This window comes from Acanthopagrus latus, chromosome 23, assembly GCF_904848185.1.
Source record: "Acanthopagrus latus isolate v.2019 chromosome 23, fAcaLat1.1, whole genome shotgun sequence".
Taxonomy (NCBI): Eukaryota; Metazoa; Chordata; class Actinopteri; order Spariformes; family Sparidae; genus Acanthopagrus; species Acanthopagrus latus.
Window position 1 is genome coordinate 18194485 of NC_051061.1, and position 12510 is coordinate 18206994.

At 41.0% G+C, this 12510-nt stretch overlaps 1 protein-coding gene and 1 long non-coding RNA gene across 3 annotated transcripts in view; one reads left to right on the forward strand and one right to left on the reverse strand.

Annotated features, from left to right (window-relative positions):
* Positions 1-3156, reverse strand: ccdc43 (coiled-coil domain containing 43). The gene is made up of 5 exons (XM_037088729.1): positions 2941-3156; positions 2042-2132; positions 1118-1253; positions 918-967; positions 1-731 (listed from the first exon to the last, which is right to left on the reverse strand). The coding sequence occupies exons 1-5, from the start codon at positions 3112-3114 to the stop codon at positions 544-546; spliced, it is 639 nt and encodes a 212-aa protein (XP_036944624.1). The 5' UTR covers positions 3115-3156; the 3' UTR covers positions 1-543.
* Positions 3143-12510, forward strand: part of LOC119013846 — a 27283-nt gene continuing 17915 nt past the window's right edge. For both annotated transcript variants that reach the window (XR_005072840.1, XR_005072839.1), the window contains exons 1-2: positions 3143-3237; positions 5766-5816. This is a non-coding gene — a long non-coding RNA (uncharacterized LOC119013846). The remainder of the gene's footprint in view (positions 3238-5765; positions 5817-12510) is intronic.

The window sequence follows — 12510 nt, forward strand, 5'->3', positions numbered from 1 at the left end:
TGACATGAACACTTGACTTTACTTGGAGGTTGTGCAGAAATTAAAGGCGTTTGCAAGATATTGGCACAGAGAGAAAATAAACTCAGTCGACTTAGTTTCTTTAACATGATCAATCCAATAGTGTTTCATGTGTATACTCTGATCACTCATGGGTAACTGTCAAAGCTTCCTCAAAGCATGTTTCACTATTGCTGAAATGGCAACTACATATCAGACTTGCTGTCAATACTTTATGATCAACAACATAAAACTGACTCGGTCACAGTCACCATTACATAAAGATTTGCAATTTTATTCCTAGACAAAATCTTTCTGATCATACCAGCATACAAGAAAAAATTGACTCCAGACGTGCACAACATCCTGTACGATGTTCTTTTACATAAACGAGTTGTGGAAAGTAATTATGAAGAAGGGTCTGATGAAGACATGTTAACATACTGAAGGTGCCAATTAGGTTGAGCTAAAAAGAGGCAAAGGATGTTGTTCATTTTTGTCGTGTAGCAAAAACCTGTCCCATATAAAGTGTCCCGTCTCTTGGTTTTATCTTTTGCGTTCTCCTTTTTGTGTACGCTTTTTCTCCTTCTCTTTGCGGTCTTGTTTGGCCAGTTTATCCTTCTCCCGCTGCATCTTGTCTGTTTCCTTTTTCTTCTGAGCATCTTCACGAGCTTGGTCTCGCTTTTGCTTTTGTCTGTTTAGCACCTCTTCCACGTTGGTGTTTTTAAACAGGGCTGACACTCTCAGTAAAGGACGGCTGGATGAAAGCAAAAGCACTGTGCTAATTTATTATTCCTACATATTACCACAGTGGAGGTGTTAATGCTAGGAGCAGTCAGGGTTATGCAACTATTACATTAACACTGAATTCCATGTGATGTTAAATAGCTTCTGATCATAAAGAGCGTTAAAAAGGATACATTTGTCTTTTGCAGTGGGGAAATTTGCTGCCTCCTCTTCTTCAGCTTCCGTGCTTTAGTTAAGGAAAGATCTATCTATCTTGAGATGATGACAACAATCACTGGATGAGACAACTCATGAAAATATTCATGGACAGTCTGTTTGCATAGTCAAAGAAACACAGACTATTACAGCATTGCAATTTGAAAATCAAGGATATTCCTCATCGTCTGTTACGTTAGCGTATTGAGCGAGCAAGGCCTCTTTCCTTTTCTTCGACTCCTCGGATACCTCCTTGTGTTTCACCACAATCTGAGCTTGTTTTTCTATCATACTTGCGATGGCCTGGACCTCGGCTACAGAGAAGGTGTGACAGAACACAGCCAAACAGTAAATAAAGCATCACATTTAGCACTTGCAATAAAAGTACCTGCTTTTCACTGTCAATATGAATGTGGATTAAGGAGTGTACCGATCTGAGCTTGTGGCTCCTGAAAGTATACAGACCCTTATGGTTAAGTGCACAGTAAACAACCTGTTTTCCAGTAATAACACTGACAAAACAAACTCTGTGGAAAGTACTTCACCGAAGTAACACTTCTTCAGTTCACACAAAACTTTCTGGAGTCTCAAGAACTGTTTTTGTTTATTTTTTGCAGGGAAATGTTAATCTCTCCGAGTGAAAACAGTCTCTTGCACTCTGCTCCCGACTCAAAGTCAGCGATTTAAAACTCAAAGGAGCTCCTCTGTATGTTTATCTGGTATAGTCTCAGGAGCAAGCTGTCTTTGCTGTTTAGTCAAGAATTAAATGAGTTAACAAGCCTGCATGCTTTATTTTGGCCCGCTGCCTTTCAAAATGCTTATATGAATTCTAATGTCTTTGTATATTTTCTGAAAGTTTCAACTGCAAGGTGTTAGATTTAGCTCTTTTCATCGATTAAAGGTTGAAATATACCTGTATGTTACTGAGTTGAATGTTCTGCAGAATTTGCCTACATCCTACGAAACTTTATGATTTATATCTCCAAGAGTTGCTGAGTTTGGATTTTTTTTTCTTTACTGTTGAGGTCTCTTGAGAAAAAAAAGAAAAACATTTCAAAGTGATGAATGAATGAATGTGGATAAATCAAAGTGACATAAATACCATCAGCATCTTTTTTGGCTGCTAATCGGCTGCGATAATCTGTCCATTGCTTGATGATCTGTTTGCAGACATCTTCCACAGAGTCTTCATCCTGCACACAAAGCACAAGTACTAATTATTAACAGCTGACTTCTTATCAACATGGCCTGGTAGCATTAAATGAGGCATAGTGACAGATGACAACAGCACCCACTGGATTCATTCACAACCAATACATGAGTTATAGTGATCCAATATGTTTCCTCTACCAGAAGCTGATCGAGGCTGCCAAATGTGTACGAGGATATAAAAACAGCGCGCACACACACACACACACACACACACACACACACACACACACACACACACACACACACACACACACACACACACACACACAGTTAATGCATTATTTGAGTTCAGTGAGCAGTAACTGTTATTCCCCGTTAAGCTAATAACAGCTGGTATACTGACAGTCTGCCAAAGCTCATCGTGGCATCTTGTTCTAAATATACAAATGGTTAACCAACTGGCAACACGTATCTGTAACACACAGCACCCTGGACTTGCTTTTGCTTTTGTCAAAACACAAGAACTGTATTTATCATTAGGCACTGAGTCATATGTCGCCTGATGTCTGCCAGCGCTGAACAAGACCACCGAGGAAAACTACAAGTTCCAGAGTTTTCTTTTTAAATGGGACTTGGTGTGGCATGAGGGAACAGCCAATATCACAGCCTGTGGCGTCTGGACTGTAGTTGAGGAAATGCTGCTGCGTTTAGCGTCAATAAAACCTTCCATAAATGACAGCTGACATCAGCGCTGTCACTCGGTACCACCCGAGCCGAAGAGACGGACAGCAACACATGAGAAAGCACAGCCTCGGTGGCTGAGCGAGACATGCCGCTTCAGACATTCACCAGAAATGCGGATAAAATCCCTTGAAGCGCGTCTTCTTTCTCCTCGTCACTCTCCTCTTCTTGTAAGACCCCTAAAATGTACGCCCCATACACCTCACGGTCCACCTCTAACGAGTCTAGGCGATCATTTAGCCAGCTTTCAAACTCCCCGGCGTCTGTCACGGGCGCAGCCATCTTGGCTCTTTGGGGTCTTTCGGTGGCGCGCGGCTGTCCTATGTCATTGCCTGTTCAAAAAGATTGGGGGAGGACGTAGCAGTAGCACTTCGTTAAGTTTAAACTGCTCTCGACGAGTTCCAGGTAACTGAATTATGTTGGCAGTCATATAATGATAAGTTAATATTCAAAGATGAGCAAGGTTTTGTAGGTGTCAAGTGCCTAAAAGGTCGAAGTAAAAGGTCTGTTAGTCATGTTTGGGCTTAATTAAGTTATTTATGTATGTGTCCATTTAACAAAAAAGGTCTTAACTCACCGAGGGGAAAAACATATGTATCTCTCATAAAGAGTATAGGCAATATGAGTTGATAATCTTCTACTGCAACGTTCTTCATGTTCAGCCCAAAACATTTTATAATGTAAACTGGCTGTCAAATAACATACAAAACACAAGCTGTTGTAAGGCCTGTTATGCTAACTTATTTTCTTGGACGAGATATGGTCGCAGAAAAGTATCCTGAATGATATTATTTTCAATTTAAGACCATTTTATTCAATTTCAGTAAGATAATGACATGATATTATTATATTATATATATTATAGCATATTGATGCAAGTAGGCAACACTCTTTCCAGAAGCAGTGTACTCTTTAAATTCAGACATTTGATTGTAATTTCTTTTAAAAACATGAACATATCATATCTCAGGCTCTGTCAACAAAAACAGTGCATATCAATACACACAGAATATCAGGGTCAGTAAATTATTGAATCACATTGATCTGTCATTAGGATAAGAAATGTGCAATAAAATTTGTATTATAAGTTGGTGATGTTATTATAGACAGGCACTGCTAAAGAAGAAAATGCTAACAAATTATTGTAAATTTGGAAAAAACAAGATGTAATGTTAGCTATCGAAGCGCTCCTGGCCATCTTCCTTGCGTCTAATATTTTCACTTGAAATAGAGAAAAATTCTTGTATGCATGATCCATTCATCCATCCGTCCTCTACATTTCTATGCAGCTTGTACATTTTTTTTGTTTGTCTCCTCCCTGTCTTCTGTGATTACTGCTCCCTCATACCAAATCACCACATCTACCCACATTGCCCCTGCAGGGTTAATCTGAGAAACGAAAGTTCATTAGTTGCAAAGACAAGCTAATTACAGCTTGCAGTTCTGAAACACAGGTCTTGTCACTGCCATTTGAATAAAAGTGGCTGTGATAACTCCGTCATGCTGCTAGACTGGCTTGTTCAATTCATTTCTGCAGCCAAAATTCCAATCAGTGCTAAATGCTCAGCGTTGGCAGTCACATACAGTAAATGCCCTGGGAGACTGCCACAAATCCCGAAGTTCTTGATTGAAAATTAATGTTCGATTGTCCCACAGTTTACAGAAGTATTCGTGCGCTCCCTCGAAGGCATGCCAGTAGACTGGTATAATTGAAATGCTGATTTAAAAAATAACTGGCTATTCTGTTTGGATTCAGTGGGCAGCTGGCCCGTCAAACCGACTTTGGCAGAATATTGTCATTATCACAAGGAACCAAAATACAGAACAAAATAATTCCACCATGAAGAATTATTTGACAGTTCATTTGTGTGATCGTAAACCTTTGAGCTGATTGTTTTAATGCATTATTGGTACTGAGGTTGAGTGAGACATAAGTATAAGTCACATTTTGTTTTAGATTTACCTTTAAGTTTTGCATTACTGATGTTTTGCCTGTGCAAACGGAGGAACAGATGAAATACAGATGTGAATAGAATAAACGAGTGTGACATTCTGCTTTTGGCCTCTGGGTGGAAGTAGAGGACACAGATTTGTTTGCTCCTGTCATGGCAGAGTCAGAGGATACAGCTGACTCTTGGATTTAGGTGCATGGCAGTAGTTTGGAGCTTATTTGGTTTATGATTCATTGCAAATTGCTCCATGCATGCGTACTGGACTCCGTTTGTTAAAGTATAGTTGTAAGCAGAGCCGTGGAGCAAGAAAATGCCCTGCCAGCTGTTTGTTCGTCCTCTTTCATTTGACACTGGGACAGCAGACAACACCTCCCAGCTGTTTGAATATATTAAACAATGTTTCCATGTCAATGGCTTGATCCTGCTGCCAGAAAGCACTTTAAGCAAGGAGGGGTTATTAGGTACCCCCCACAAACACTTCCTATACCCCCAGCATGCACACACACATGCAAAGACGCGCACACACACACACACACACACACACACCCTGTCATACTGCTCCTACATAATGGCTTCACACGTCTCTGGCCTTGCAGTAATGAAGTGTGAAGCTTCTGTGACGCCACAGGGAGGCCACCGTGTGGAACTGTACTCTCTATTTTAGTGCACCACCTTCAACTCCTTACAGCTCAGATACATTTGCTCACGTATCTAGCTCACTTTGTACTTTCCACAGGCGAAATTTAAACTAACTTTCGTCAAACACCCATAAACTACTCTGAAACTGGACTGAAAATTTGGTGCATGGTGCTCATTACTTTCTGCTTTTGTGCTTTCACGCTAATAGTGTTTGGCAGATGTTTTAGATTGGACCAAACAGACGGCCTCTGTGTCCCAGCTGTATATTGTACATTAATGAATTGAGTAATAATGACAAAATGTACGCTTATTTTCCAAGATGTGCTTTGTTCGACGTTTCAGATGCCGATGGTCGTGAATGTCTGGTGGTGGAAGTGATGCTGCTGTAAAGAAGTAAGTTAATTTAACACCCTGTGTGACATTTCTGACAGCAACACAGAAAACCAAAGAGGAGTAATAAACTCTTGGACAAACATTTTACTTGTTTCAAATTTTAGATTGAAGGTAAGTCTTAATAGGGATGCATGGTAATTTCGGCATGCCATCTAGGGCTGGACGACATATCCATGTTATATTGTTATTATGATTTGTCTCTGGTTTCAAAGGCTTCTTTGTGGTAAAATGATGTAACTGTCTGAACTTACCATATTGTTCTACTTGCTCTTATAGTTTTATTACCAATTCAGTCCTGTTACTGATGATTAACTTTTTAATATTTGATGTGTTAAACTTTTGTGAAGGTAGCAGAAGTCATCCCTACAACATTTTCGCAATATCAATATTGAAGTATTTGCTAAAAAGTCATGTGAAATTTGATTTTGTTGTTCAGTCCTTGCATTTATAAAGTATTGTGTATTGTGATATGGCCCAAAAGTATTGTGATATTACTTTCTGGCCATATGCTGCAAAAGAGTCTAGATTCTCTCTGCCATTAGGTGGGAAAAAATATGTGCATATTTCGGCTAAAATGAGTTGGAAGATATTTAATATTGGCAAAAATCCAATATCGTGCAGCTCTGATTCCAAAGTTGCCGTTTCATTGATGTCCGTAGGCGCTTACTTGCCTTGTCTTATTGTAGAGAGTAGAGAATTGTAAGTCACATTGATTTCATGTATACTTACTGCCAAAATACTTCCCTGTTAACTCTGTGGTGTGCAAGTTAGGGGGAATCTGCCATTACAACAGGCTGCCGTAGTCATATTTCTGGCTGAGGGGTCCAGGGTCGATGCATAATGGCAGTGCGTCTCTTAGTACTGCATAGCTTTAGGACCCCTGTCCTATTTATATTGAGGGGCTGTGGATTGATGCGAAATGACGAGGGCCGCGAGGCTGCTGAGTGGGTGGGCATCCACATGCTCCGCTCCACAGGCAACCCTCTCCTTCTATACACGCGCACACACACACACACACACACACACACACACACACACACACACACACACACACACAGACACACACACTCACACAAATACACACTTGTCTTCATGTCCCAATGCCACCAGCCTTAGAAAAGCCCTACAGTCTCAATGTGCAATGTCCTCTCTCTGTCAACATATCCTCTATCCCAACGTTAATGTGACAGAATATAACCAGAGCTTAGAACAACCAGCCAGTGCAGAGCAACGAAAAGCAGCATGTGTAACTGGCATATTTCCTCGCAGTGTGCTTCCTCATCACATGGTAGCTCGACTCGTAGCGACGCTGAAAGTTTAAAATGCCGGTAATTCTTTTGGAATTATTTTCTGTACAGATTGTAAAGCCCCTCAAGGCTTTATTCATATCTTGAATCTCCATAAATAATCTTGAATGAGCCTGTTAAAATCAGCTTTTAGTTGAGTTCTTTGGCACGTGGAAGTGCAGAGACCTTCATTCACAACTTTTCAGCTTACTCTGTCACATTTTGTGAGATAATTAGTGAAATTAAGTGAAATCAAATATTTGGCAGTTTTACAGTAATGTGACATTTCATTTAATCGAACTTATAGTACTATTAATGTCTTTATTATAGTAATCATACGTTCTATTCTATAATTTTAGTGTGTACAGTGGATGATGTGAGTTGTCGATTTAAAATGTTAATGAAAGGTAATCACAACATAATAATTCTAAAAATATTATTTTTATCTTGCATTTGTTGTTGTTAATCGTTCAGGCATTGTGTTGTTTCTTTTTTATTCTTTCCCTTATCACCACTCACTCTCTATCACACACACAAACACACATACATAAGTCGACACACTCTGACTTGTGCTCTCACTCACTTGTCTGTTTCCCCTTCACACCCACACGCGTACTTTTACAGATATGCAAACTGCAGTCTGTCTGTGGTAGAAGTAATGAGGGAAGCGACAGAAACAGTTTTCATGTCACCGCTGACACTGAAAAACAGTAGCCCGTAGTGTCAGTGGTGACGTTTGGCTCACTGCTGTCCATCCATCACTGACAGATTGTTATTATTAAACTTTGCTGATTGCTTATCGATTCTGCACGACATCATTAGGGATATCAAATCTCGGAAGCCAGATTGCCTCAACCCATTTACTGTGTACAGGGCTCACTGACTTCATGATAGAAAAGAAAACTAGCTCTCAGCTTCAAGAGCCTTGTGATCTTTGTGGAAACATAACTTAACACCAGGTCAGCATTTTGAGGCAGATAGTTATTTGCTGTCTGGTGGAGATTGATAGGACTTTAATATTCATATGGAAACAGTAAGTATGGGGTGCAGATTCTCAAACTGGGGGATAGAGCCAATGTGGAGGGGCTGTGGATGACCAGGGACATATATCGTGTGAAACTAAGTTGAGCTTGCAGATGTCATTGTGCTTGCCTTTATACCAATACATCTTCTAATTCGGTTACCTCCTGTATAATATATCAATGACTGAGAGAAATGTTTGAGGTTGGAACTTTATTTTGGCTTCTGAAGGGAGGCATGCCAGAGAAGATTTCAGAACCACTGCTGCTAGCTGTCCATTCATCCAAATATCCAAGAACTGACTAGTATAGTTTAAAAAAATTAAATATTACATGTTGATGATTATTGAGCTTCAGCGGTGCTGTCAGCATGTTCTGTAACTAGAACCAGGCTAGCTGTCTTCCTCATTTTTTCAGTTTTTGTGCAAATGCCAAGCTTAACAGCTGCCTGCTGTAGCTTCATAATTACTAGACAGACATGACAGTGATACTAGTCTTCTTATTTAACTCTCCAGCATCACCCAAAATGTTGAACCATTGATTTAAAAAGTTGATCTGTCTGATCCCTAAGAGAACGACAGCTGAGGTCAGCTTGAATTCAAGCCTTCGACAGATCTACGCTGTCAGAAATGTAATTTTCAGAGAGCGAAAAAGTATCACAGCCATCGAAATATCTGATGCTTCCACAACATATTTCGCTTAATTTTCTGCTGAAACTCGTCATAGTCGATTACTAAATGTTTTACATTTTGCCTTATCAAAATGATTGGCAGTTAATTGTGTGGTGCTTGACTCACTGATTGACCAACTCACTGTTTATCAGTTTGTGAATACTGATCCATCAGACCAGGTACCCCAAGGTCCAGACACTGCTATCATAAGAGACCAAAATGGTGAATAACAGCTTTTTTATCTTTAACAATTAATTGGATTTTATAATGTGGGCATCTTAATCTGAAAAATGACTAATCACGACAGTTTTCAAATAAATATTTTTCTCTCTGAATTGTACTTAAATACAGTACTTGAGTAAATGTATCAAGCTTTCCAGTTCTTTTGTTTCGGGGAGAGTGTCAAATCATTTTAATGAAAAGTTTAAACTAACATGAAGAAATGAGCCACTGGTTTAAACAAATCAAAGCTATTTTTGGTGGCTCTTGCAGATTTTGTCTTTTGCAATCTGAAGTGACTCAAGCCTGAGTCGACACTTGTGACGGATAAAGAAGATCCCAGTCTGATAAAGATGTTTTGTGTGACTTCTTTAATGATTTCTATGGGACCCCTCGGATTTCAACTTCAGATGCACGCTGGTTCATCTGGTTTATTGGAGCCGAGCGACTGCGTGTCTCTTCGGAGAAGAAAAATTAAGTTGAGCGGAGAGCCAGGGGAATAATCTGGTTATGTTTAATGAGGGCTCTTATTAGTAGTTATGCGTTTATCAGGTTGAGTGTGCTGGTGGTGGACTTCCCACATCTTCCTCTCAGGAGACATGGTGCTTTCACTCTGCTCATCTAGCTTTTTAGTCTGAATTGTAGGCAATTAAAACCCCGCCATGTGAGTGTGGAGAAAAGGTAATGAATATGGAACACCAGCTCAGAGAAGTCTGCAGAGACCGCTCGTCGAGTTCTGAGGGTTCCTTTCTCCGAATCATTGGGAAGCACAAAGACCATTTGACAGCGTTTTTTTTTTTTTTTTCCTCTCTTTTCGCCTGTCCCTCGCTTGGTGTGCACGTGAGTCCCCAAATGTTGGCCCAGAGGTTTTAAAAATGCAAAGCCCATTCTTTCCAGGTTGTTGAACTTCCGTGACCTCTGGCAGCGAGGAGAAACTTTTTGTCGTGGCTCTGGCGCCCTGCCTGGCTGACCGCGCCAGGTCTCGCCGCTTCTGAGCAGAACAGAAGAGTGATGGGAAGGGAGCTGAGTGGATGTGTCTAGACAGCCAAGTGGAGGGCAAATATTTAGCCATGCCACTTGGGGAGGGGATCCAGGCCTCCTCCCCCCACTAAGGCATGCCTCTTAGCCACAGAATCAGGCCATGTCTCCATCCTTCTCCCAATGCTGTTTCACACTCTGTATTCAGGGGCACGGATCTCATTTCTTGGATAATATTTCAAGCTGGCCACAGATGGGGAATTAAATTGAAGACCTGGCTTGGTATGGGCCATGAAGGATGGATTTTGGGGGCTTCTCAGAGGGTTGATATGAAAAGGAAATGGATACTGTAGATTTAGCAGTACTTAGGCTACTTTTAAGGGTCTCTGTAAGTGAATGCATGTAATGCTGACTGGGTTGTGTGCTTGCTAAAGGCAGAGCAGCCCCCACAGTCGTCACGTATTATCCACTGTGACACATCAGTCACCTCATTTTAAAATGAATTGTTATTTCGCTGTTGATAAGCTGAATGCTTTTTTTCCCCCGGTCTTCCTTGCCGACAGCTTCGGGGTGATATCTGACGGTGCTATTGGTGTTTACATGCAAGCTTTGATATTTTCCAATTTTTTTCCCAAAACTGCTCCGACAATCCAGGCAAATTCCCATGGATCTTCTCCCCGTCCTATGCCCAATTTGAATAAGTCTGTAATCAGATGAATTGCTGTCAGACAGACAGACTAACAAGGCTACTCAAATCAGGGTAAATATTGACTCAAGTGAACGAGCACATGACAGTTTATGTGACACTGTGTTGTCACGCCGACAACAATACACGTCCTCCCATCACTGTTCTGGCAGGGTGGTGTCACAGAGGGGAAAGTGAAAGTTGGAGAGAGAGAGAGGGAGAGGGAGAGGGAGAGCAGTCCGGTGAGGCTTATGCTCAGTCGTTCATGCTGATTGTTGTTTGGCGCTGCAGACTGGCGCTGGTGTCGCGTCTGCTGATGGGCTGAGTCAACCCTGCTCCGCTGGTAGCCGTCACTCACCCACACATCAGACGGCGCGGCGCAGTCTCACGCCACCTGTGTTCTCACAGTGTCTTCATGAGTATCTGTCCTCTATTGTTCCTCCGGTCCCTCCGCTCGCAGCCAGCGAGGAGAGCTTCCTTTCATTCTGATGGGAGAGAGATTAACACACACTCATGCATGTTGAGGAGGAAATCCATCTGAAGGATTTTTTTTCACGAACCATCAGCTGCGATCAAGCATCGCTGACACGAGTAGCTGATTAATCAATAATTTGATCAGCAGAAAATGTATCCGTGACAGTTCTGATAATGAATTAATCGTGAGTCATTTATCAAGTGAAGGAGCCTCACAGTTTCTAGTCAGAGGATCTGCTCTGCTGGGACTCATCACGTCATGGTGAATTGAGTGTCTTTGAGTTTTTTTTAACTTTTTTTGTACTGATAACTTGGGATGGGCACTTGTCATTACATTCATACTCTGCTGTAGACTAAGTGATTCACTGATTATTCAAAAAGGTCATTGATCAAGACAATAATCAGGCTGTGCAAGAGTTTTGTGATTGCAGGAATGAATAAAAATGCAAACAATCCTGGAATTATTTCCAATATTCTCTCACTATAAACGCAAAGTGAGGTTAAATCAGAACAACCCTTGGAAATATGATTCATTGCTCTAATTTGTAAATACAATTTTCAGATAATAAAGAATTTTGAATTACTTTTACAAGCTTGGGTCAAGTAAATTCCGCCCCTAGCCACGAAACTTCCTTGCAAATTCACCAATGCCAGAAGGAGCCGCACCAATTAAAATAAGAGCAGATAATTTGTTTCATGCCTTAACTGACCCGTTGGTAACTTAATATCTTGAAATTACAGTTTTATTTCTGGCCTTCAGCCAGAGAAGTATTACCACCTGTTAAATGTCATTCATGACAGAAAAGAGAATCCTCAGCTAACTTAACACTTAGCAAAATTAAACTTCCAAACATACTACGACTCCATGAGATCTTAAAAGGATTATGAGTTCTTCATCGCCGCCACCAATTTCTTGACATTGTTTTCAGAATTGCTGCTGAATCGGGGCTGTGGTAATCACAACAACCCCCCTGGTGTGACTGCATAATGACATTTGTCTCCCTCTCTCTTCCTCTTTTTCTGCACAATTCTGCACGTTTGCTGAATTTCCAGTAAGTCACACAGGACTAATCTCATAAACACTGCGCACCTATTTGTGGATCCGACCCTCCTGACTTAATGAAGGCATTTGTGTCACTTTAATGTAAAGCCTTGTAGGGCTCACCCATCTGTCTACGCTTGTGTGGTTACAGTGTGTGTCATCGGAGCCTACAACAGCAAATTACAGCTTATTAGTCCCAATACCAGCAGTGACAACATTTATCAAGGAAAACATCTCCCACTCTCCCTAATTGTCCCCCTCAGGGCCCACTGTTATGCGGACCGGTATTGACGGCCAGGCAGTCATTAGGACATCACACT

Coding starts and splice junctions, on each gene's coding strand:
- ccdc43 (XM_037088729.1), bottom strand. CDS start 3,114: ATGGCTGCGCCCGTGACAGACGCCGGGGAGTTTGAAAGCTGGCTAAAT. Junction 2,133..2,940: donor GGATTTTATCCGCATTTCTG/GTGAATGTCTGA, acceptor CTTTGTGTGCAG/GATGAAGACTCTGTGGAAGA. Junction 968..1,117: donor AACGTAACAGACGATGAGGA/ATATCCTTGATT, acceptor TAACTAAAGCAC/GGAAGCTGAAGAAGAGGAGG.